The 26,183-nt window shown below is 47.0% G+C and overlaps 2 protein-coding genes and 2 pseudogenes across 4 annotated transcripts in view; 1 reads left to right on the top strand and 3 right to left on the bottom strand.

Moving 5' to 3' along the window:
* Positions 1-108: 108 nt before the first annotated feature.
* Positions 109-23,178, bottom strand: LOC144173844 (vacuolar protein sorting-associated protein 37A-like). Its single transcript, XM_077702118.1, has 11 exons — positions 23,039-23,178; positions 22,566-22,640; positions 22,360-22,474; positions 20,531-20,619; positions 19,452-19,533; positions 17,967-18,034; positions 13,011-13,138; positions 12,660-12,718; positions 6,775-6,937; positions 5,111-5,160; positions 109-475 (listed from the first exon to the last, which is right to left on the bottom strand). Exons 1-11 carry the CDS (start codon positions 23,143-23,145, stop codon positions 401-403), a joined length of 1,011 nt encoding a protein of 336 aa, XP_077558244.1. The 5' UTR covers positions 23,146-23,178; the 3' UTR covers positions 109-400.
* Positions 487-3,189, bottom strand: LOC144173846 (uncharacterized; annotated as a pseudogene).
* Positions 3,203-4,948, bottom strand: LOC144173502 (uncharacterized; annotated as a pseudogene). The gene is made up of 3 exons (XR_013323301.1): positions 4,945-4,948; positions 4,274-4,452; positions 3,203-3,642 (listed from the first exon to the last, which is right to left on the bottom strand). The product of XR_013323301.1 is annotated as an uncharacterized LOC144173502 (transcript).
* A 68-nt stretch (positions 23,179-23,246) lies between the features above and the next one.
* Pop2 (CCR4-NOT transcription complex subunit Pop2) overlaps positions 23,247-26,183 on the top strand; it is a 37,537-nt gene continuing 34,600 nt past the window's right edge. Inside the window, exon 1 of one of the 2 annotated variants that reach the window (XM_077702119.1) lies at positions 23,247-23,381. The gene's annotated coding sequence lies outside the window, so the exon portion shown is untranslated. The remainder of the gene's footprint in view (positions 23,382-26,183) is intronic. The other variant, XM_077702121.1, reaches the window with a different exon arrangement.

The raw sequence follows: 26,183 nt of genomic DNA, 5'->3' as shown, positions 1-26,183 counted from the left end.
TTCTTAACAAACGCCGATGTGACGTTACTACTACTGTCACAGGGTCCCTGTCCTGGCTAGGGCGGTAGCAGTGCGGGCTTCACTCATTCAGCGGCGTGTGCGCCAGCGTCCTGCAAAACACTCACTTTATTGTTGCAAAGACATGTAAAAGATCCACACATTTTCCGCATTGTGTAAAAACGCAAAAAAAGAAAAAGTCCCAGTCACATTGCGGGAGACTTGGCTCATAAATAAGTATTGTTTGGCTAAGTATGTCTGTACACGAGTTGATTTGTTTTTAATATAAAAAGGCCACTTCTCTTCTTCGCCCGCTGAATGCCACAGGACTGGGCGCACTATGTATGTACACGCGCTCGACGAGCTGCAGACCCAAGATCAGTGCGAGTTGGCCCGGGGCTCTTCAGAAGGCGTGCCTGTGCAGCTCTTGGAGCTGTGCGTGCAGCTTCTCTTCCTTCACTCGCCTCGTGTGCCCCAGCTGGGAGGAGAAGAGGGGAGAGCACGCGGTGGTAAAACAGAATTGGGTGCAAAGACTACCGGAGGACAAGCCCCCATCTCTGAAACGCGAAACCCAAATGTGCAGCGTAACCCTTGAGGTTTTGAGGACTCTGTGCAAGGGTGCTTCACTACTGGCTGTGTGAGCCCTTCTCAATAGGTGACTGGCAAAAAGTGCAAAGTCTCATGGGTACATTGTCTGCTTCCACGGAGCCTCGTCACTTTCGGTTCGAGAGCTCTCCTGGCCCAACGCCACCTAGATTTCAAGGCCTCTGCACCATGTTCGTGACGTCACACACCTTGACTGAGTCGCGCGGTAAAAATCGCCCGCCGACATTTGTTTACGCGCAACGCCTACTTTATCTCCATGGGTTGGTTCGCGTTGTCAACATTTAGTGCCACCTTAACTAAACAAGAACACTCGGTTAACATTTCATTACTCTCTGCAAAACTAGTTAAAATGTTTAGAAACGGCTGATGGGAGGGGCAACACACTGTTCTGCGCCTGTTTACTCCTGGCTTACTGATATTTTTTTTTTCTGTAGGAAATAAAAACTCGTACACAGGTTTTCTTTCCACACGTTTATTTTGATTACCCTCAACACCTTATTTCTGGAACCATACGTTCACTTATTACTACTTTTTAAGCTTACTACTTAAGCGTTCTCAATTTCCTCTGTTGCTCCTCCACCTTCTTTACCCTCAGGTTGTCCGTTCTCATGTTCACGTAGTTCCTCAGAGAGTGTTCGCAGCTGCGTGCAAGACATTGTGAAGCACCGTGTCCGGGTGGTGTCCCTTGCAGAACATCCAAATCCTCGTCGTCCGAAAGGAAGTGCTTCGATAAGCAGAGCAGCCATTCTCGTTGGTTTCCTGCTGCATGGACCCAGGTGGCATTTTCTTTTTCAGACAGCTTTTCCAAGACAAGCTGTGTCTGCAAAACAGCATTCACGACCACCGGCTGGGGAAACTTCAGGGCACCTCTGGAAAGATTTTCAATAAGGATGTTTCTGTCCAGTTGTGGCTCCCTTTCTTCAGTTGTGAGGTTCAATGCGCATGATTCACAAGGCAGTTTCTTGAGGGCGGCATGGGCGCAAAATCCGGCAATGTACATTATCGCTGGCATATTGGGCTCCTTCCGCTTGATGTCGTCAGCTGTGATTTTAATACCGTGGTCTTCCACAAGTTTGGCGGCATCCAAAGTTGTGCGGCAAGGTTTAAACAGCTCTTGCATATCTGGGAACACTAGGGAGTCCTGAAGCCTCAGTTTTGTTCCACATTCGAAGATCTGCTGCACTAAAACGTGGCAATTGGATCCAGACAGTCGACGGCAACGACCAAACCGATCTTCCAGACTATCGGTCTGAAATTTGCCAAGCAACACGTATTCGAAGGGCAGCTCTTCGAGGCAGTACCGACTTACTTCAATCGGACGGTACGATGTGAGTCGGAGCGCCGAGTGTGTTTCTGACGCCAGTCTTCCTGTATCCATTTCCACGTTTTTCCAGGTGTCCAGCCAGTCAACAAAATCGCTGAGAAACTCAATTTGCATACCAGCAGCCATACCTTGCACTGGCTCTTGCATGGAGTCACCGCCCCTTTGATGGAGCTTTCACGTTGACAACGCGCCACCATTTGTGTATTAACTCAATGAAGGCTGCTGTCTCTGTAGCATAAAGCAAGTTAGGCTCTGCTCCAAGAGTTCTTAGGGCTTTTGCAACAAATTGACTCATTACCTTAAGTGCCAGCTTCAAGTTCTGTCATTCAAGGTTTGAGGGATGCAAAGCCTTGTACGTCAATCCATATCCAAACTTAGAAAGACTGTTTTGTTCTGACGCGTGCAGGTCTCGAAGGGTCTTGAATGAAGCTCCATGGATGAGAACAGGTGAACCCGTGCTGTTGAACTGGGGGTAGGAAATGCAGGTCCCCGGATTCTTTTGGTTATGCGAATTGTTCCGGATGCACTGTAACAAGTGCACTGAATCTACAACGTAGAATAGGGGTCGTGAAGAGTCAGCCGGATGTGGGTACACTATATCTACAGTTCTTGCTTTTGAAAACGTGGACATTACCTTCCTGTTCACGGAATTGTTGTCAGTCACAACTGCAACTACCGTGAGCCCGGCTTCTTCATGCCCTAAAATGACTATTCGAAGCACTTCATGCAGCTGGCTGGCATCAATGCTAAATACAGGAAGAATGTGGGCTACATCCTTGTGTGGTGATAGGAGGCATTGTGTCACGCTTCCGATGAGTTAGAAGCCGTGCCTGTAAGTGAGCCACCTTTGTACTCAAAGTACTGCTGGATGTTTAATTCAATCATCATCAGCGTAACTTATCGTTCGTGCAGCTCCAAAGGCTTTGCTCGTTTCTTCATGTACCTTAAAAAGCCTTCACCTCGCATTGTAGTCACTGCAAAGCCTCATTATTGTAGACGGATGAGGGAAGGCCAGCTTTCCAGTGCTTCGTACAAATTTGTACACATGAGGAGAAATGGTACAAAATAAGCTGGCAAAGACAATCAGGTCTGCTGAATACCTTAAGGCTCCTCCTTCTTCAAGGAGTAGGTGCAGCTGCTCTACCATGCTCGTGGCCCTCGCTTGAAATGTCATCCAGAAGTGAGAAAAGGAGCTGAAAACATCTTTTTCGCAGGCATCTGGGGCTTTGAAGTGTTCCACACTGTCCACAAAAGCTTGGAGCGTCCGCATGTCGTCTAGAAAGTCAGGAGCGCTGACAACACCTCCACAGAACCCGAAAAGCCGACACTGCTGACTGCCACCCCTGACTGCTCCACCTCTGGGTGCCCGCTCTTGCCATCAACGTGCAAGAACAGAATGGCATTTTCCAGCTTCTTTACGATCCAGAAATCAGAAACTGGAAAACCTGGCAGCAACGACACCAACTGCTCAAACGATGACACCCTGTTCTGACGCTCTTCATCCTCATGGGATTCAACTGACAGCTGAATGGCTTCCTGGAGCTGTTTATCTTCGAGGCGCTTTCTCTTTGACTGACAAATAAGAAGGGCTATTCGAAAACACCGTTGGTACTGCGTCTTGACTAAGCCTCATAAGGCCCACGGCAACTTCTATCGTCCTGCCATTACGAGGTAGTTGTCCACAGATACTCCGGTCTGAAGTGCAGCTCGCACACCTGCAAGACACGGTAGACGAGAGCGAACAGTTACAACCAGCAGACCTTTCCTATTCCTTCCTTTACATCCTGCTTGCAATATCATGTCATACATGAGAACCTTCAGGAGCAAGAGTCCACATGTTGGAATAACCTTGGAATACAATGACAAATTCACTGGCGATTTGGGTGGTGTTATGCACGGGGGAACATATCCAATGCACAGGCCAAGATACTGCTTAAAAATTGCCCCTTTAACGTTTTAAAGTACGCGCCTGTTGCGTTTACTGCCATTTGCTGAAGTGATTCACTTGTTAGGAGACACGCTCGCGCAACGAAAGTTCGACCACACGAAATTGGCGCCAATGGAAATTTCCAGTCAACGTCCCCGTGCGCGTCCTTCTGCTACCACAAGTCCAGTGTTTGTGGCTTGTTTACAGCAGAACTCTTTGGCTAGGTAACGTTTTGAGCACGTGCCATCAAGCCAAAGTTATAATTTACAGTTAAATTATGACCAGCACAGGGCATGCGTTTCAAATCAGTATCGCAAAACCAGGCGCTTTGTTCTGAACGTACGCGAGTGCCAGCACTTTATTCAAAATTTAAGCATCAAGCAGGCTCGTGGTAATGGTGGTGAAGCACCATATCTTACCTTGGGGCCGTGCAAGGTCTCGATGTCAACATCGTCACGACGAGTGGCCCGTATCCACTTCGCTCTGCGGCCGTCCTTCGGAATGGAGAACACGCGGACCTTCGGCCCACCATCGTAGTTGCCGCGACAGCTCGGAACACAACACCGGCCCAGCGCCCGCCCCGTACGGTCGCACCGCACTCAAGCCTCGTAACCACACATACGAGAACTTGACGTAAAGCACATTACCACCACAGGAGAAAACAGCGCTCGCAATCCTTTGGTGGCACAAGCAACTGCGTGAACACAACCACCCTGTCAAACACGAAAAGACTTGCCGTACGTGCGCCATCCAGTGGGCCAACCGTAAAGCCACCCGTCGGCCAAAGAGTGGTGACGTCAGAGCATCGGAGAAGGGGGCTGAAGCGGCCTTAATTTCGAGGAGGCTTTGCCTGGCCTCCGATACACCGGTGGCTTTCACAAGCATGTGTGCGTGTTGTTTATCTGTTTTCACTGAAAAGAAAGCGCTCGTGCATCGCGCTTTCCATGAATAACAACGATTAATCCTCCTAGGGACTTCTCTGAAAGGTACACACTCTGTGACAAATAAACAACACACGCACGTGAAGCCGCCGGCAAAAGGGAGGCCAGGAGAGCTCTCAAACTGGAAGTGGTGGTAGCAGACGACGCACCCATGAGCCCTTGTGCTTTTTGCCAGTCGCCCAATTATTTTCTGCATGATATGCAACTGTTCTCAGTATACTGTACAGAGCCATTACACTACTTCATGGGTGTCTCGCGGCACCAAGACAGCTGGCGCTTCCATCAACCAATGACTGCAGAAGAACAAACACTCACCGTTCTCTTCTCCATGAACTTTGCAAGGAATGCGTCGGTACTTAGTTTTCCTGAGGAGACATGGAGAGGCACAAACGAAAATGTTGCAGACAGTGCCACTGAACACCGGAGGGAAATTCAAATGCCAAACACGGAAATATATTTTATGAGGCTGTTGCAAGTAAAACAGGACGCATCATCATAGCGAGTGGGAAAATTTGCATCGTCAAAACTCGTGCTTGCAGGTGCTAACCCAGCCGAGGTTCCCCCACATGGCACGGAGGCAATAAAACGGGGGACTGTGCCCAGTTCCAGCAACAGACTGCGCCCAGCTCGGCCTGCTCTAGTCTTCAGTGCAGCTGTGACGCATGGCAAACAAAAATGAAGTCCCGAGCAATACCAACAATGTCCAGGGGAATACCGCACTCGTCCAGCACTTAGTCAAGAACAAGATAATTTTAGAAATTCGTCTGCCTCGAAACAGCAGTTGCAAATCTGATACCACCTCTTGGCCGGCGGCGGACGAAGCTAGCCAAGAGTACCACATTGAAGGATTGCCTCTTTTGCCTATACCTGCCGCAGCACTGCCCACGCTTGCGCAGTTTGCACTACTGCCTTGCCTTGCAATTTTCGCTTTGGTGTACAGTGCACACGGATTGAAACGCGACACTGCCAGCGCGTGGATGCCCGTGGAAGCTAGGTGTTGCATTGTGGTATACTGCGAGGATGAAAGCGTGTTGACCGTAGGCTTGCTGCTTCCCGTTGCCAATAAGCGGGGCCCCACAGCGACAGCGCAGGAGCACGTTTGTGCCCCAGTGGCAGCCGCCTGGCGGTCCGCGCAGCCAATTTCACGACATCGTCTGCTCATGCACTCTTCTTACGCGTGCCCTTCCGATGCGGCACAGATAATGTGCATGTAAGGCACAGTCACGCTTATCCGAATAAAACGAGCGTCTGCACGAAGGAACAGCCAACTTCATTCCATATATAAACTTAAAAAAAAGAGGAGAGCCGACAAAGTACTAATGCACTGCACCACACGCGAACCTGCCTGCAAAGGCGTCTTTCCTTTTTTTAGTTTACATCCTCGAATAAAGTTTGCTGTTCCTTCGTACAGAAGTTTCTTTTATTCAGATGAGCGTGACTGTGCATTACATGAACATTACTGTGCCGCATTGGAAGGGCACGCGTAACAAGAGCGCGCACACACAATGTTGCGAAATCGGCTGCGCGCACAGCCGGGCTACTACCATGAGTGTACAAACGCGTTCCAGCGCTCCAGGCCCACAGCGCCCCGCTGTCGCTGCGGGGAACCACAGTCCCGCTCATTGGCAACCGGAAGCAGTAAGCCTACGGTCAACATGCTCTCATCCTCGCGATATACCACAATGCAACACCTAGCTTCCAGGGGCGTCCACGGGCGGCGCTGCATGTACCGGCGGCCACGTGCTCGCAGTGTCGCGTTTCAATCCGTAAGCACTGTACATTACACACACAAAAGAAGAGGGAAATCGGGATTACTGGTAACAATCTGATCAACCGCAAGCAAAGGAAGCCCCTTTCATCACTAAACAAGCCTAGAGTTTTTTTTGCCACGACACGAAAACTCAGTCTGCCCTGAGGTGCCTACAGACAGCGTCCCTGCACGGCTCTCCCACCCTGGAGGAGGAGAGTGCAGCACCCACCGTCGAGGAAGTGCTGGGCGATGGCGTCGGCCTCCTCCTCGGCGGCCTGGGTGGCGACGCGCAGGTTGTCCTGCAGGGTGGACGGGTGGTAGGCACGCATCTGGGCCTCGGCCACCTGGCTGTTCTGCTCAAACTCCGCCTTCAGCACGTTCACCTCGTCCATCTGGGGGGGGGGGGGGGGGGGGGGGGAATCAGCGCATCAGCAGTGGGGGAGGGACTACTACTAGGGCAACAAACACTGGACGGTATCACCGCTCCCAGTCGGTCCTAGTTGGCGGTGGCAAATGCTCTTAGCCGATAGCAGTGACACAAGTGGCATTTTACATTTTCCAGCAGGTATCGGAGCAGGAAAAATGCTAGCCTGGAGCAGCAATGGCAGTTTTTGGAGCACACGCCAAAACATTCCATCTGCTACTCAAATGTGGAGGATGACGCAATTGAAGAGGTTAGTAGCAAATACAGTCAAGTTATATATACCTGGTTATATCAAACTCGCAAGAAAACACCTATCAGTCCGATATAAAGGATAATTTGATATAAGCAAGCTAAGGAATTGGATATCATAAATGCACATAGCATTCCTGTATTCTCTGCTTGAACACCCTCGCTGCCCGAGACAGTGCACACTTCTCCACAATGTCTAAAGGGCCGGAGCAGCTGAGGTTGCAGTCTCAAGTGCTAGACTAGCGCAAGTGTGCCAATCACTTTGGAGACAGTGGGCACAAGATTGTTGTTGCTTTCCGCGTTGTGCCCGCTTCCACTTGCAGTTGGTACAGTGCCAGCAGTGTAGTCTCAAACTCCTCCATGGTCGCAACACCACCCTCCACGCTACTCAAGCTCGCCAACTGTTGATCCGGCAACGGTGCCCGGAAATTGCGACACTGGCGGTGGCTTCGTTGCACTGCCCTCCAGCCAGCAGATCTGCTGATGCAATTTGGGCCCGTTTCTTTAAAAGCATCTGCTCGGAACCTACTTAGACAAGGTGTTCTCGAGAATCTCTGGCCTGACGGGGAAGTGCAACTTCTCACCAAATTCGACTCAATTTACACTTGCCAGCTTCACGCCGAGAGGCGAATTTGTTCACTTTGCGCTAGCTACAGCCACCCAGTAAGCCTTTATTCACTAATACCCGCGCTAGCCACCACAGCTACACTTCCGAAAGAGCCCACAAAGTGCGAATGATAATACAACAAACATGGCAAGTGGGCCAGAGCCATTTTCTGCAATGGGGGTTTCGATGGCTCGCCCTGCACGGCGTGGTGTGGCGCAGTCACGATAGGGAGAGCGAGGCGAGGGAGGGGAAAGAGCCGCCTGCTGCCCATAACCATTGTGAGCCGTGTGCCGGCGGAGTTTCTCCTGCGCTCGGAAAGCCAACTAGGGGGGGGGGGGGGGAATTTCTGCTGCATTTCACATTCGATATAAGCGTAGTTTTTGCTATACTATATTCTCGCTTCAAATATGCCGTGTCCGGAAATAGTTCGATATAAAGGATAATTCGATATAAGCGGGTTCGATATAGTTGGCTTCTTTGGCTGTGTCATAGATTGCGTTGAGGATAAATTGTGCAAACAAAGAAAATGAGTAAGTGCAGTATCTGGAGAGAAACCAGCAGAGTCAAAGACGCGACTGTGACAGGGTGGGCGCTAAGTATCAACCATTTTATTTGGATAACCTATGCGTTTTCAAACGATAGCAGGTTCTAGAATCATGCAAAGTTCGTGCCATTTGTGCAAAAACCTTCATTCCCTAGCCAATATGTGATCACTTCATAACACTGCAATCAACTTATCAGCTCGGCAATGCAATGAATCTTTCGGCACTAAGAGGAGGGTGCTTACGATGCATTAGCGTGTCTTTTTTTCCATGAAAATGAGCGTTTATTTTTAGAACATAATAGAAGAGCTTCTTGTTCCAAACCTCAACTCTTTCATTACCGCGGAAAATCGACCAATTTTTAAGGGTCTAAGATAATATTTTTTCTGCGCTGCACATATTGCAGTGACATAAAATGCACATGATTCAATGTCCTTTCCAACGACACAAGTTTTAATAATTCTTTCATAAATAATGATTCCGTCCAACCCTCGATATCAATTAATGATCGCGAAAAAAATTATCAAATTCAAAATTTTTGTCCAGCCATCTAAAAAAATTGACAAAATGAAGTTGTATGTAGCAAACCATCAGTACTAGGAAAAATTTAGAATGTACATTTTGTAGGTAAACATTTCAAAAGGCCGTCCTAGAAAAAAAAATTGATTTGCTCACAACAATTGGCCAGATATCAATGAATATTCTAGCATGTGTGGTGCCCGTGCCTTGAGGTGAAGCCTAACCTCTGTTTCAAATTTCGCAATTTTGGATGCTTTTCTTGAAGAAATCTGGTGATTTGACATTATTAAAAACACCATTTAGTTCCCACATGATGTAAAAACACTTCGTCAATGATTGCAGCCAGAAGAAGATTCAAGGCAAGCAAGCGATGTGAGAATATCCACTTAGAGTCAAAAACGAAACTCGGTGGCAGATGCTTGTTGACATTCTGATCGTCGCTTATCTGTCGGAACTTTCACTTGCAGTTTAATATCATCTACTGACTCATTATGGTAGCTCTGCTTGCAGGAATAAGGTGCGATGCGCTAGAATCGTGCCCGGCAAGCTTCTACCAAGTAGATGTCGCGCTATGAAGAGAGTTCAGCTCTATGATTGCAGCGCCACCTAACATTTTCGAAAAGAAACAATACCAAGCCTGCTGGACACTTCGTGAAAATAGGCAGTTCTACTAAGCAGCAAAACTAGACCTCTGGAAATACCCTCGTACGGAAATGAAACGGGGCGGTGAACAGTTGGCGGTGTTCAAGGCCGACTGGAAGCGCTCTCCTCGTCTGAACTGATATCTGACTTTCAGCTGAAGCTGTTATCGCAGAAGTAAGGCACAGGTGAAGTGGAATCACGAGCGGCGTGCATTTTTCGAGGGCGACGAAGGCGCCATGGCAAATCGGCAGGAAGTTGTGTAACTGCGTGGTAGCACCAAATATGAGTTTTACAATGCAAAACGAAACTGAAACTGCTGGAAACTGGCTGAAAATGCCAGATCCACTTGTTAGACATGCGAGGGGCCTTTAGAAATAAGCTGTGGCAGAATAAAGCTACCCTTTCTGCGAACCAAAGATCACTAGTGGAAAGCTGGTGTCATTTGCAGGTAATTATCACCTCTCAACGCTGCTGGATTACAAAGCTGACAACATAATTTGGTATTTTGCTTGCTAGGAGCCCTTTGATAAAATAATATTGAGAGCAATGCGGCATAACCACAAGTGGCATGCGTTTTTGTTAAGTGCAGTAGCCACGCCCCCTTTTGCGAAAACGCGTGCACCTAAGCTGGCAAAAAATGCTGTCAAAAATCTCAATGTCGCCGGAGCGGGAAAATTCAAATTGATACTTAAAGCGCTGTGCCTACACTAACCACTGGGGCGCATTAGGTGTACAAGAAACGACTACAAAATGTCGAAATCTGCAATATAAAGCATCGATCACCCGTGATCGATTTGGTAGATGCAGTAATGAAAGAGTTAAATGCTCTTAGCACGTGTACTGTTGCATGTGGAAGCACGGTGCCTATCCTGATACTTTCACGACCTTGTCTGACGGCGCCAGTGTTAAGCGAAGCACATGAAGACAAACAGGCTGCTGACCAAGACATTTATGTGGCACGAAATCAGAATATTACCGTATTTACGAGAACTTAACGCTCTAGATATTAACATGCGCCTGGTTTCCGTGACCGAAAAAAAGAAAATGGGCAAAAGTGTTCTTCACAGGAAAAGCCGTTCAGGTATCGCGCTAAGACGGCTTCTGTCACCCTCGAGTCACGGCACACTGTACGGGTAAGTAACTATAGGGGCTGCCCCTCCGAACTCAAATTGTGAAAACTAAAATCTATATAAATACTGTGCAGTGAGAGGCTATCACGCAGTGGAAGTTCACTGCAGGGTACTTTGCAGGTCAGCTGCTCCTTCTCCTTCACTGGGGCAAAGTGCTGAAAAGCGCCGGCTTGCTATCTACCAGGGCCTCTTCAGAACTTCAATTGGCACAGGGAGCACTCCTCACAGTGGCTGCATGCAACCTTTGCACTTTGCAGATAACACACCCTCGCATGCACTAGCCACCTTTTTCTGTGCGAAAAGATGAACCTCGGCTGCACTTCCCTTTTTTTGCCATTTTGGCGTTGCCCCAGTTAGCGCAATCTCTGAAGCTTTGCTGGTGCAAACGGTAGATTGTGGTTGCCCTGCTATGTCGGCAGTGATAAGCGACCACTAGTGCTGTCTCGGCTCGCATTCAATTCTTGCACGCATTCAACTTTGGGAATTGTTGTCTAGGAAAAAAGGTGCGCAGTAGAACAGTGTAAATACGGTATATAGTCTCCCCACACTGTCAAGTATAACGGTGTGGGGAAGAAATAATCTGTCTGACGTATGCTAGCTATAAAATAAGATGCACATTAATTTTAATCATGCATCTAACCGGAGACAAACTGGTTCATCCTTATCAGGCAACAATAAAACTGATTTGAATAAACCGTACAAAGGCCGCGACTATCACTTTCAAAGACCATTTACAATGGGAACAACAGCAACAAAAAACATGACAAGGAGTAGCGAGTTGCGTGCTATGAAATGGCAATCTTGTTATCAGCACAAGGTCAAAGGCTGCCAATGCCACACAAGTATGCTTATCTATGACCTTTGCTTCCGCAGATGAATGCTGCTCCGATTCGAAGGCGAGATAGCAGCTGTCATAGTGCTCACAAGCGAAAACCTCGTGTGCAGGCTCTTCCTTTCTGTTTCTTTTTTTGAATCTCTGGCCTTCTTTACACAAGTGTGGAAAATCCTTGACTGGTTTGAGTGAGTGATGAAAACGTGAGCAGAAAGCGTGCCAATGGATGGTGAACTCGATCGGACCTGATGTGGTAAAATCTAAAGAAAATTCTGGCTCATATAAAGTGCAGGTTTTTGCAGCACTGCTTGTCCACTAGCACATGGGAACACAATCAAAAGGGCATAATGTGTAAAAACGTAGTGTGCTATGCACATGGTGCGTGGAGACAAATTCTGTGGGGAACACGGCGCAAAAACCAGAACTCCGCAGCAGGCCGGGGCAATGCATATTGAATATCGCAGTGCATACATGTGCATACACATTATTCAAAATGTAGACTGTCTTCCGTTACTAGACTGCCATGCACGGCAGTTTACAAAAAATTTTTTGCTCCTTTGCTTTCTGAGGCGTGATTTCAGAGTAACTGTGGCATAGTTTTCCCCAAGAAGGGTCATTTAGCACAACATTTCTGTCTTGATGCAGCACTTCCATTGCAGCGATAGCTACCTGCTGATAGGCCAAACATACTCCCAGCTATGATGGCGTTACAGCCACTGAATAAGCTTTCAAAGTACTGGAATTCTGTTCCCTCATTGTTTTATGCTGCCGGCAGCAGCAATTGGTCCAACTGAGCCACGTGACGTTTGTTTGAGCCGGGACCGTGGACGGCGACGTTTTGGTGCTGCTCTGCTGCCGTGCACGTGCGTGCTCGAATCACTCGTGACTTCCAGAGCGCAGTCATGCTATATCGAGTAATAAACACAGCTGCCACGGTTGCCACGCAGTGCCCGCAGAAATGCCTCCCGTCAAGGTCGGCCGCAATCGGGCACATAAAGCTGGCCACCCTGGCGACTGGCACCAACAAGGCCGCCACAACTCGCCAGCGTGCATCCGAGTCACTGCTCTGAAGCAAGCTCATCCAGTGGATCTAGTTGGGGTTAGCCTAGAAGTCCAGCACTGCGAATCCCTCAATCACATCTCTGAAGCGGCGGTGGCTCCCAGCTCACCTTTTGTAAAAGAAGGTGCTTGCGCTCCTCCATCACGGGCTTCAGCTCCAGCGTCTTTCCTGTTTGAAGAGAAGGAGGCAAGAGGCCTGTGCAGCACACCACACCAGCCAACGTTTAGCATGCTCACTCTATACCCGACCATCAACCTGTTTTCCTCACTTCATCTCTCAAGGGTGCCACCAGTTTGTTACCTAAACAACCGTTGTCCGTCAGCACTCGGACTGGACTCCACAGCTGAACAGCGTTATGATGCCAGAAGCGACGCTTCAGTAAAGTGGCAGTGGCCCATAATCGAGACTTCCCACACACGCCAGTGTCGAGAGAGGAAGGCCAGGAAGGGCTTATGCTCACGCGCCAGCTCCTCGTTCTGGTACACCATGTGCTCCTTGATCTTGTCCGAGTGCAGAACTTCCGGCATCTGTTCCACAAACTCCTGCAGCTTGCCGTCTTCCTTGAGAAGCTCCTCCAGCTGGGAGTTGCTGCACAGGGGCGAACAAGTTGCAAAGCATTTCCAACGGCATTTCGTTTCATTCTGGCGCAAACTGTTCACTCTATCTACCAGAGGGAGTGCCACATACTGTATTTTCGCGTGTATAACCCGCCCCTGCCTATGTATAATGTATGTATATATATGTATGTATAACCCGCACCACCTATGTCTACTTTACGTAGCCTTCCAGACGCAGACGCCATTCAGAGAATCAGAGTTTCAGCATGAACTAAATTTCACTACATCTGCTGCTCAGCAGCAGTTGACTCCGCATTTCACGTTTTGTGCCAAACGGCATGCTTACTTTGCCAGCTAAAGCCCCAAGTTAAAACTGCCTGTGTGAGAAAAAGAACAAGACAGCGCTGGGACTGCTGGCGCCCCCCTCCTCTTGTTTGCGGCACACGGACTAAGGCGCACCCGCAGCACTTTTCTGTATATTGCCCAGGAGTACATGCGAACAGGCTTCAGCCCTTCAGCCGCTGCCACTTCACGCTTTACTGGCTCTTTCTCATGGGGTCGTGCTTCATGAACTGGAATGGAAACAGACATGGATGCTTCTGGCTTGCGCGCACACAACTGCAGATATTTAAACATAAATCCAATGAAGAGTTAAGGGAACTTTTTTTAAAGAAAACAGCAATAAATGGTGTGAGGTCCGGTTTACCGACATTACTTTTCCTTTTTACTCCACGATTCCTAAAATTCCCTGCATCTATTAGAGAGTCCCCTTTTTCCCTTCAGGCCAAGATTAGCCGAAAATCCCCCGAAAAAGGGAAAATTCCCCGCATGAAACATCACTGTGTACGACACCACTGCAAATGCAGCAAATGATCAGCAGCACAGCCAAGCACTGTAGCAAGGAAGTTGAAAAGAAATTGTGGGCGAACAAGTGTACTCAATTAAGCTAGATGACTATCCTGATCTCACAGACTGATGTCACCGAGCAACTTACATGGATAGCTGACACTGTTGCTCAAACAACATTTTTCTGCCCATGCTGATTTAAATGGATAGTATACTATCAACGTTTTCAGGTTCAAATTCTGACGTTTTCCAATTCAAATTTGGTGCTTTCCGTGTGTGCTCTGAGAGCTGGCGCCATCAGCTGAGTAATAGAGACATGTACATCCTCTTTGGTTTGTTTTTATGTGCACTGCAATTTCTTATTATAGCACCGCTGGTGCATTTAACGGGCGATAGGATGATACACAGATGGTGTTGATATTGTGCGCACAAGCGCCGCATTCTTAGCGATTTGGACAATTTTTCACACAACTTTTGGGATGACATTAGCAGCACTGACTCCGAGGACAACTTTTCGTCATCGGATTTCAGCACCGAAAGCAGCAGTGCGCCAAACCGGCCCAGAACCTGATACCTCTGTTCAACACAAGGCCCGGAAAATGCGTGTCAAAATTGTAAATTGTGCTAGGAACAAAAAAAGAGTGGAGCAGAAAAACATCGTTTTCTGCGATGCATGTGTGTTTGGAGGAACTGCTTTGCACAGTGGCACGAAACCCACTAGAGCTAGCATTTTCTTGTTTTGTAAGACATGAAATTTGACAGTTAGGCGTTTGATATTTGCACGAGTTTTTCACTGATAGTATGTGTAGTCTTTGTCAAAATTTTGTGGGCCAAGGTGGAAACGCACAGGCTGCAAAAAATTCAATGTACAAGCTTACGTCCGGAGTGAGGCTGAAACTTTTTATGCAGGAAAGCTAGAGAAAACAGCTTTCTTTCTTAATGCCCTAAAATATTTCTTGTCACATTTAAAGGTAAAGCAGATTCTTTGAATTCTTCGTGGTCGGGAAGGCTTACGATTGGCCCACAAAATTTTGACAAAGGGTGCACAATATGTATTTTTGTGCGTTTTTTCTCTTTGGAGCAACACTGACAATTTTGCTTTTTTTGTGTGTGTTTGACCCAAAACTTTTCTGTACAGCTTTTTTCTTTTTTTCTTCAAATAAAAATTCCTGTTTGAAAAAATGAGTACTGCAAAGAAAATTTACTCTTCTACAATTCAAGAATATACTCTCATATGTTGCATTTTTTTTTGTGACTGGGAAAAAATTGTTTGCTAGACTACACAAAATCACCGCTTTTTCTCGTGGGCAGGAAAGTGTTAAGATGGCCAAGCCAAAGAGGCAGCTACAGCATGACATGACAAGACAGCTAACTGTAGTTCGGCTGTGCACAGTCAAAATCTAGGGAAATATCAAAACTCCGAAGGGAAAATTTATTCTGGTCCAGGATTTGTCCTCACACCCCGTACCAGGACAAATTTTTTTTTTTTTTACCTGTGAAGTTCCTGAGAGATCTGCATAGCTCTCTTTTGTAGCTATACAGCTGCAGTTCAGGTGTATGTCGAATTTTCCTTCGCAAGAACTTGCTCCATCTTGAGAGCTTCCCCTAAACTGACTGCCTTTTATTAAAGGGGCACATAGGTCTTTGATCAGAAAGTGTTTTTATTTATTTATGATGATGGTTATGATGATGAAAATTGAGGGATACATGTAGTATTTCATTCTGAAATCGAGGCTTCGACGGACGCCCGTCTGGTCGGGAATGACATTAGAATACATAAGACGATGCCGACCACAAGAGAAAATAAAACAATAATGTTTCGGCCCCCCGAATGGGAGCCTGTTCCCGTTCCCGTCCGGGGAACGGGAACAAGGCTCCCGTTTGGGGGGCCGAAACGTCATTGCTTTATTTTCTCTTGTGGTCGGCATCGTCTTTATTATGTATTCTAGTATTGCATTCTGATTGTAGATGTTAAATTTGTTTTTGTGTAAAATGACTACATTCAAATTTATTGTGATTTTTATGTTTGATTTTCTGACAGCTTTTGTAAGAAAACTGCTGGAGTGATGCAGCTGAACAAGGTACCAGTGAACTGTGCACAAATCAAGGAGTGCGATGAGACTAACATGATCTTTCTATACGGTCTCTGGCAGAGGTTACGACCATTTGAGGTTTGGGCTTGGAAGGCAAAACCGGTTTTTGTGGTTCCCACCTTCCAAGCCCAAACTTCAAATGGTCGTAACCTCTGCCAGAGACCGTATAGAATGATCACGTTAGTCTTATTACACTCCTTGATTTGTGCACAGTTCACTGGTACCTTGTTCAGCTCAGGGTTCGTACGGGCTTCAAACGCAAAAATTCAAGGGTTTTCAAGGACTTTCAAAGACCAGAAAACACATTTTCAAGGTCCCCATCTTATGTTTCATCCGGGATTATTTATAACTTTTTCAACACAATGCAAAAATTTTGATATTGCCTAATACCTAAGAACATTAATGCACATTTAAATAGGCGCTATGGGTTCATGAATGCTCCCCCAGCTTTATTTTTTATTTCATAGTTTATATTTAGAGGTTTTTTTCCTTTTTTCCTGGTATTTTGCTGAGGCTGTTTGATTTCAAAACTTAATGTTGCCTGCATCTCCTGCTTTGTCAGCAAGAGTATCAGCTGAAATTAACTCAGCAAGTGTTGCTGCAAAGCAGGATGAACTATGTACACGTCCACCATTTGCACGTAAAAGCAAACGCAGATGGAGCGTATGAGGCACAGCAAACACGCAATGAGCGGCCGTCCACAGACAAGATGGAACATGCAAGATAGAGAACAGAAGACGGCTTTCACGGGATTGTATCGTGACATGAATTCTATTGAGGAGTGCTGCTCCCAATGTTGCCTCATAATAATGAGAATCCACAACTCGTAATTTCACGCAATACACTGAAACTTGATTGTTACAATGTTTCTTTACATTTTTCACACCTAAAATTCACGACAAACACTTTAAATTTTTGTGATAAGATAGGGCCATTGGTTCTCTCCAGAAAAATCAATGGTTTTCAAGGACCCTTTAAAAATTCCAGGACTTTCCAGGCCTTGAAATTTACACTTCTAAATTCAAGGGTTTTCAAGGACCTGTGCGAACCTTGTCAGCTGCATCACTGCAGCAGTTTTCTTACAAAAGCTGTCAGAAAATCAAACATAAAAATCAGAATAAATTTGAATGTAGTCATTTTACACAAAAACAGATGATGATTCTGATTCTGGGTTTTAACGTGCCGACGCAACGCAGGCGATGAGGCGCGCCGTAGTGGAGGGCTCTGGATTAATTTTGACCACCTGGGGATCTTTATCGTGCGCCGAAATCTCGTACACACGGGCGTTTTTGCTTTTCGCCTCCATCAGAAAAGCGGCCGCCGCGGCCGGGAATCGAACCCGCGACCTCGTGCTCAGCAGCGCAACGCCTTAGCCACTGAGCCACTGCGGCGGGTATTTTACACAAAAACAAATTTAACATCTACAATCAGAATGAGAAACTATATATGTCCCTCAATTGTCATCATCATCGCTGTAAAAATAAACTTTTTTGGTTTAAGACCAGTGTGCCAAGCACTCTGGGTTAAGTGGAAGTCTGGGCCTCTTGGTTCATGATGTTCAGGGAAAAAAACCAGAGAAAAACACGCTACCCACGAGGAGGGGCAAGACAAGAACAATCACTGGACTGTAGCGTGTTTTTCACTGCTTTTTTCCCTGAACACTCTGGGTTCCCATTTTCTTCTTTGTAACATTGAGAGTTTGGTTGGGCGTAAGTTGGGCTCAGCCTGAAGCACATTCCTAGCTACTAATAGATTGAATGTTTAATAACATGATTTCTAGAGACATGCAGACAGTTTCTTGCAACACCACAGGCAACAGTTGCGGAATACCCGGCAAGAGCGGCCACCGTACGGGCAGAGGTGAAGGGGTCAAGCAGTGCAGACAGCGACCAGCACGGCCACCTGCGGCAGTCGACTCACCTTAGCCTGTCCAGCTGAGGGAACTGAGATGGTGACGGCAAGCTCTTGAAGGGGCTCGATGAGGAACCCTGTGCCAGCAGGCAGGAGGGAAAACGGGAGGTGCTCGTCCTAGAGCAGATGCTCACTCACCCGGGAAATCGGAGGAACACGAGCACTTTATAGTACCTGCCACGCTTTGCAGCCAAGAGGCATGCAAGTGACACCCACTGCTGCACTACTGACTGCTGCTCTTGTGTACGTAACTCTTAGTAGGCAGACACGTTTCTGTGACGTTAAGTAGGTGGAGCCTTTCCTTTCGCAATCACCACCCTCCAGCTCTTAAAATGAGAAGTAACTTTTCAAGCAAAGCCAATACTATTTGAATACATACACATGCCAATTTTATGTCAAAGCAGCTCCTTCAGAAGATCTCTGAACCCTTATCTGCTGGGCTAACTCAATAATACCCCTGTCACACGGCGCATCTCATGACATTTACAGCAAGTGTTGATTCGGCGCTACACGAGAATACCAAATGACTATTGAGGCGAATGACATTTATGGGCTGAGGTTGGGGAACTCATTCAGCGGCCAAATGAGTAGCCTCGGCAGCAGTGGCACGTCACTAGAGAAGGAAATTCAGTAATAAACCAAAAACTGTTAGTAAACTTGTATTTTCTCCTTCATGTTGGTTAAATAAAGACAAACTAACAAAAAAGAAAATTTTGTCCCCAATGCGCGTGCTACCCTAATACAGATTTTTTGCAGACCTGTCTTGGCTTGTGATGTCTACTGATGTCACTTAATTAAGCCGATAATTTTCTGATATTTCTTTAAAGATAATCCTTTCTTATGTTCTGAAAAAAGAAATGTTCCGCATGAAAACACTCTAGATGCATTCGCGGTTTTGCGAGATCACTGATCGTCACTGCTACCACTCTGAAATAACACTTGTTTTGCCGTGCAGACCACCGGAGTCATTGGATATAGTATAGTGTACTAAAATTCTAGTACACTATAGATATAGTATACCAGTTGCGAAGCTGCCCGCAGGCCCCACGCACCAAAGGCCGGTCTTCGGTTGCCCCCTGCGCCAGGGGCAGAATTTCACCTAATTAATGTATTTTAATTTGAAAAGCAATCTTTATCTTACAAAAAATTTTGAAGAATAAGAGTTTACCGAAGTTCAGTTTTTGTCTCCTAGGTGCCGCGCGCGTAGACTTGCCCCTCAGCTTCCACAGAGCAGGGGGCATGCGCCGCCCGCATTCTGAAGCGGAGTTTCGCAACTGCATATAGTATTGAGTAACCCTGGTGCAGACCCGCACGACCAAAGCAAATGTCAATAGCTGCTAATATCACTCACTGTGAATGACACTACATTTCCCGTGTGACAGGGGTGTAACCCCACTGCAGGTTAGCTTGTCAGTAGTTTGGGATTTAAATGCAGCTTCCAGTAAAGTGACAGTAGTAATTATTTTACAAAACAATGCACAGCAATGTCCTTACCAATGTTGAAACTGGAATTTTGGGCTCGCCAAAGACTGATGTTCCATTTGGAAATGAGGGTGCTGGATAAGTGACATTGGTCCTAGAAGCAGAGAAAAGCGAAGGTTGAGAGCGGATGTGAAGCTGACAGAAGCACAAAAAATGGAGCCCTGAAGCCATGGTGATGAACCTTTGAAGAAATTTACCTCCACGACAACTGGGATTAGCGCTTTAAAGAACAGGACACACGTAAGAGAAAACGGACAGGACTACTGGGATTAGCGCTTTAAAGAACAGGACACACGTAAGAGAAAACAAACAGGACAGCGCCAGTCCTGTCCGTTTTCTCTTACGTGTGTCCTGTTCTTTAAAGCGCTAATCCCAGTTGTTATGATCATGAACCAACTAGCCCAGCAGCAAGTTTTATTAAGTTACCTCCACGAGCACGTGACGTAATAAGCATGCAAATACAAATGGTTGCATCTTTTGAAGAGGTGGCAGTATTCGCAGCCACGTTGTGCACTCGCACCAATGCTGTTGTTGCATTTTTTTTCTTCACTCTCCTCGTAAGCCCTTAGCGCCATTTTTGGTGAACGCATGACATGAACATTACGCAAAAAAAAAGATTGATTGTACCTTTGACAACACAACTGACTTCTCGCTTGTTTCACTCACAATTAAAAGATGCTGCCCATTGAAAACTTGCAACAAATAAATAATGGTGTAAAAAAAAGATCAGCAGAAAATAAAGCCACACTGTCTGAGCTGCCTACCAAACAGTGGTATGTGTATTTGTCTGAAAGTCCTCTGCATTAACCAGGTAAAGAAAAGTAACAATTTAAGGAATTGGACGAGAAGCAAAAAGAAGCAGGCTTCTGCGTGGATGGATAAAAGTAGGTAAACGGAAAGGGAAGAATGCATCTGGCTAGCATAGGACGAGAGAGGTGAGAAGTCACCAAGGGAGACTGCCCAGCAGTAGATAACGCATGGCTGCATACGACTACATGGAAAGACGTGCAAAGATTTGGCGCTGGAAGTAGGCAGTGCTTCGTTGAGGACAGTCATCGTCCATGCATGGAAGAGAGAAGCGAAGGCCTCACCTCGCAGTGCTACCAAGCTTCGGTGGATGGTTCTGGAATTCCATTAGAATGCCCTGGATAATTCTTCCAAGGTCTGTGTGCATGGAGAACTGCAGCAGAGCAAGCAAGATAAAACCATCACACGCAGAGAACACGGGAAGGGTAAACGGACACTGCTGGAACGATGCGAACAATGATTGATTGATTGATTGTAGGGTTTAACGCGCCGACACAATGCAGGCAATGAGGCACGCCGTAGTGGAGGGCTCCAGATGAATTTCGACCACTTGCAGGGGATCTTTAGCGTGCGCCGAAATCTTGTACACACGGGCGTTTTTGCTTTTTGCCTATGCGAACAATGGGACCTGTAAATGCCATGCACTGCACACTGGAAGTCTGCAGCATGTTTCTCACTTTTTCCTTTCATTAAAAGTAAAAATATGGCAGCGCCAGCGTTGCCTATTGTGCACTATACGCAGCAGCAGAGGTTACATCTCATAGAACAAAATTACATAAGCGCTAACCACATGGAGCGATTTTGCAAGCGACTTGGGGAGCGACGCGACTAGCGACGAACTACTTTTCGCCGCGGACCAAGTCGCTCATCATCGAATCGCTCGGTTCTGGGTCGCCAGAAACAGTCGCTCGCCTCCCGGAAGTGGCCTCAGCAACTAGCCATTAGGAGAGCCCCTACTTAAGCATGCAACCTCCAGTTTTGGAAGAAAACAAGGGGGGGGGGGGATAATTTGGCGCACGCGTATTAACTCTATGGCGCGTGCAAAATCCGCGCAGACGGCGTTTGCGATGGAGCGGCAAAGAAAGCTTTGCATGGCAAAGCTTGTGTACATGCTGAAGCAGAAGCAAGAAGGCTCCCGCACACACTGGGTGAGACCCGTGCGGCAAAAACGACGTCAAGAAAGCGAATTCTTCACGGCGTTCATGTTGGAGCCGAGAGACGAGGCGCAGAAGGAAAAGCGCGCGCTATGCATACCCAAACCTGTTTTAGAGATGCAATGAAGTGCAAAAAGCAAGGTAGAAAGGCGTAATACTTTTAAGTCACGTTTTTTATGACAAATGAACAAAAAAAATGTTTGCAAACAACCAGCGTACCAAGCACGTTACTATGTGCAGTGCGGCAACATTGAAATCGCCGTCCTCAGTCGCTCGAGCCGTCGCTGTCATGTGGTTGCCTCGGCGAGCGACTTCGGATCAGCGACTGCAGATCCTAGTCGCGTCGCTGGAAAAATCGCTCCATGTGGTTAGCGCTACACAATTTGAGAAATTGAATTATAGATTTGAGTACTGTTCTTTCAGCCCCTTAAACGGTTTCTGTGAGGTACTCCTAAAGTTTGGAGCAATAATATGATTAGGACGGGGCAGGACCCTACACAAAAAAGTGATAGTTTCTTAAATGTGCTCAGCATTTCACGGCACACATGTCTGACGCCTTTCGGGTAGCTCACGAGTGGCGCGACCTGAGACGAACCTTTCTCTTGAGTGGGACTGCTTTGTAATCTCCCCAGCAGCACCAGCAAAGGTGCAGCAAATGTCATCCTGACGACACTGATATTTTAGGAGTACCGAAGACTCTTCTTACGAGTTTGCAAACTGCACAGCCCGCTAGTCATAAATAAGCGGTGAATATGCTCTACCATCTGTTATTTCGCTGCCTACATGGCAAAGGGGAAAGGGGGTTTGTTAAGTCAGCGGGTGAAATAGGCAACAAGCAACGTGACCTCGACTGCCCGGTTACATGTGCTAATGTCAAGTTCTCATCCAAATCGAGCAGGCACTGTTCGAATTTCGATATTTTGTTCATTAATTTTTTTGTGAGGAGGCACATATCGTACCGCAGTGAGCGCCGGCACGCCCGTAACATGATGCTGTTCATCGAGCATCGGATGAATAGCAGGCGGGGTCACTTTCAGAACCGGGCATTCGTGGGGAAAGGAACTCGGCAAGTATCTGAAACAATGCACAAATTTCAGGTTATGCAGATCACTTAATATATCGCTCGCGACTTGCGGCATGTAGTACACCAGCCGGTAAAACTCACACTTCCAAATTGAAGGAATTTCCCTCAGCAACGAATGGGATCCGAAAATTCTTGTCCGGTTCCACAACGACAACGCTGCACACAGAACCAACAAACAAAAAACGCATTTGGCGCAAAAGACACTCGGCTATTGTGTGAATACGGCACTTTGAGGAGATGCAATATATCGTAATAGGAACGGTGCAATCAGTTAGACGTATGCAGCTGTATCAGAACAGCTCGTACACGCAGATTTTCAACCTAACGTTGTTCAAAGCATGCGAAGTACTTAGTTGAGAGAGGTACTACAAATAGAATCATTAAGGCCAGCTACGTTGCTCAAGGCGGTAGGGTGAGTAACGCACATCTTTCTCCAGCTAGATTGTTAGTTGTTATGCCACAGTGTGATACGCCTAAAGAAATCAAGCACGACGAAGCGGCCCAGCAGTGAATTCGGCTAAACAAACGACCTGACAATTGACTGACTGACTCACTTGGGACAACAGGCCCTGATGGACGAAATCTGACGTTGTCGCTGAAGAAGTAATGGTGATGGCTGGCTCACTTCATTTGTTCTGCGACCGAAGATCGCTTGAAACATTACTGCCGAAACTCACAACGAAAAAAAAAAAAGACCTACGTAAATCTATCACAGCCGATTCAGAACAAACAGCACCCAACTGATCGCAGCAGCGACATGTATTGTGACGTCATGACTTCCTGTGCGCAACTACCGGCGACGCCTTCGTTTACCCAGAGTTCACTTGGAAAGCAGAACCGCAGAGTATCGCAGGCGCGGGTCGGGAAAGCTGTTCGCGTAAAACGTTTTGTGGACAGGTGAGTGTGTGTTTCTCTGCCGAGTGGTGTTCAACAGTGGCGTTTGTGCTTGACGTAAGGGTGGTTACTGTTGCGTTGGTTTGCACCGTTGCGCCGGCTTGCTCGACTCCGTGCAAACAGCCAAACGGGCTCCCTGAGGTGCTGCGTCCGCGTTCGATGTTAGGCCTAGTAGCTGACTGAAATCGCCGTAAACTACATCTTTCTCTAATGTCTTCGCATATTTTTCAGGCCTCTCGCTTACAAGTAACGGTAATCTTCCTTCCTGCACCATTAGGCAACAAATATTATGCTTAGAGGCTGCAGCGATCGGTTAATATCCTGGCAGGTCCCGTAGAAACTTCACGGCACCGAACACGACGGCCACCAATGCATAGCCGTTATTTTATTTTTCCCGGTCTCGCTGCTTGATTCTGTCCGCTCAGTTGTGACGGTCTGTGTGCGCAAAGAAAATAAAAATACTAGTTTCTTGCGGACGAAATCCACAAAATCACTGGGTTATTATGAGCCGTAGTAGAGAAGACTCCTTTGTTCTTGACAGGCCTCACCTGAGCGGTAGAATCAATTTTTGCGCATATTTTGTCCTAAATGATCGTGCTTTGTACTTATTTAGCCGTGCAGCAAATTCGCAATGGTGCGAAGCTTTTCTCCTGCCGGGCTTCCCTGAAACGATTGTTCACCAACCTTGGCGCAGTAAGCAACGATAGCTGGTAAACTAACCGGAGTGCAAGTCATTCCCGAAAAAAAGGTTAAGGAAGCGGCACAGTTCATCATTAGTTTGGTTTGAAAAACGGCGTATGTATCTGAACTTCGTGCTCAGCTTGATGTAAGCGTCGCTCGTATGTTCCCAGCGCAATTTTTGGGGATAACGCCTTGTGGTTTGCCGAATTCCCTGCCTATTAGCTGACCAGAGCAAGCAACAAAGCCGCGATGGGGGGGGCTTGAACTTTGTCGCGTGTAACGCCAGGGTTCAAAATATTTTCCTCCGTAGTGATGACGCACCGCGTCTCGTGCGCGGTGCACCTCGCGTCCGCCTGATTAGCGCGTTTGTTGAACTTGTTTCCCCCTCGGGCTTTGCAGTGCACTCGCCGAGTGCAGGGTGCCCGCGCCGCTTACGCCTTTGGGCTAATGCTCACCTGTTGTCTCGGTGCAGTCATTTAATCACTGTAGGTGCCCCCCTCTGCAGACAGGGATTTCTAACCTTTCGTGGTTTGCACTTCAGCTCCAGTTTTGTTGAGAACAAGATTTTTTTCGTGTTGCGTAGTTAGCAAGGCTGCTCACCTTGCGTGCCTTGAAACAAGCGAAACTTGCCTTTGAAGAGCTGTTGGACCGAAGGCAGTAATTGCTTTCAAGGCACAAAAATGTAAGTGCATTAAATTTCTCGAGATCAACTTTTAAGTTTGAGACCAGCGATCGTTATTCCCAGCCTACTGTTTCAATCTTTCGGTTCATTGATGTTTTTTTATCACGCTCGTTTCACATTAAAAACCTTAGTTCTTACCCTTTAGACATGTTCACTACTTCACAGTGGGACAATGACGATGCATTGAATTACGGACAACGGAGTGCGTGGCTTTCAGTACATGCGGTGCATCCTTGCGAAGGGCTGCATGTGCGCTGTAGGAATAAGTTGCCAAAGTTAAAACCTGTTTATGGGAAGAGCATCGTTTGGTGTAGGAGCATTTTGATTAGACCCACTGCTGCATTTGATGCCTGTCCATGCTACTGTTCTTCAACCCCTTACCATTTGGTACGAGCGCAGCATGTGTTCACCGAACTATCCCAAAACCACTTTGGACAAGTGTAGCTCGTCCGGTTGAGATACTATCTCCTCTTGAGCATTTTGAGGGAGACACTTGTTTGCGGGATATTTAGTTGCTTCGCAGATGACAGCACTGGGCGGGGTTTCCCTTTTTGTTAGCGCCGTTTCACACTTCTTTGGGGGGGCAACCCATGTTTCCAATCATGCCGTTTAGTGGAGGCAATGCATGTTCGTCGCAGAAAAGAAGCCTTTCACCATCGTCCAGCTCTTCGGACGATAGTGAGTCAGACACCACGTTTACTTCGTTCCTGGAAGTGAAAGCGATAGAAATGTCTTCGAAATGGGCAGTTCATCAGATGGAGACTGCTGAGAAGACACTACTGCGAGTGTGCATCATTGGCGGCGGGGCATATTGTCATGAATCGCGTGCCCACGAAGCCTTCTCTGTTTCAGTTTTTTTGGTCGCTTCTACTAAGTCGTTCAATTTAACATTGCCTGATGACTGAGTATATTCGCAAGTTTCTCATCGATAACATTATTTCACTAACTATACTGATGTGACGTAGTATGTGCTTGATTTTTTTTTTTCAGCGTCAAAGTCAAAAACTTTCGTATTAGAAGGAAATATTCAGTATGAAACTTAAAAAAAATGTGCAGTTTGGACATAAATTGTCGAGATAATGACACGGTTAAGGGGTTGGGTTCCCTTGGTTGCTGCGCTGTTTTTGACCTACACCGGTGTAGTTATGTCCAAACTGTAGTGTGAGCAGGCACCGAATGCAGCAGTGGACCAAATGAAAATGCTCACATGCCGAGGATGGATGCTTTTTCCATACCAAGGTGGGACATGAACTCTCGTAACTTATTCTTACTGTGCATACACTGCCCGTCACAGGTGCACTCCGTTTGTATCTCATTGTATCGTGGTGGTACCACTACGAAGGCATTAGAATGAGAGACAACTGGGCGAGTTGGAAGGGGTTCGTATTCGAAAATTAACTGCAAGCGTATCTGCGCTCGTCCGTGTCCTTTCTTGTATCCGT

The sequence above is a fragment of the Haemaphysalis longicornis genome, unplaced genomic scaffold, assembly GCF_048455015.1.
Source record: "Haemaphysalis longicornis isolate Haplotype H1 unplaced genomic scaffold, Haemaphysalis longicornis Haplotype H1 scaffold_3, whole genome shotgun sequence".
Taxonomy (NCBI): Eukaryota; Metazoa; Arthropoda; class Arachnida; order Ixodida; family Ixodidae; genus Haemaphysalis; species Haemaphysalis longicornis.
This window is presented reverse-complemented; position numbering and strand designations above follow the sequence as displayed.

Coding starts and splice junctions, on each gene's coding strand:
- LOC144173844 (XM_077702118.1), bottom strand. CDS start 23,145: ATGTTTCAAGCGATCTTCGGTCGCAGAACAAATGAAGTGAGCCAGCCA. Junction 22,641..23,038: donor ATCAGGGCCTGTTGTCCCAA/GTGAGTCAGTCA, acceptor TTCTGTGTGCAG/CGTTGTCGTTGTGGAACCGG. Junction 476..5,110: donor AGTTCATGGAGAAGAGAACG/GTGAGTGTTTGT, acceptor TTCTCCTCCCAG/CTGGGGCACACGAGGCGAGT.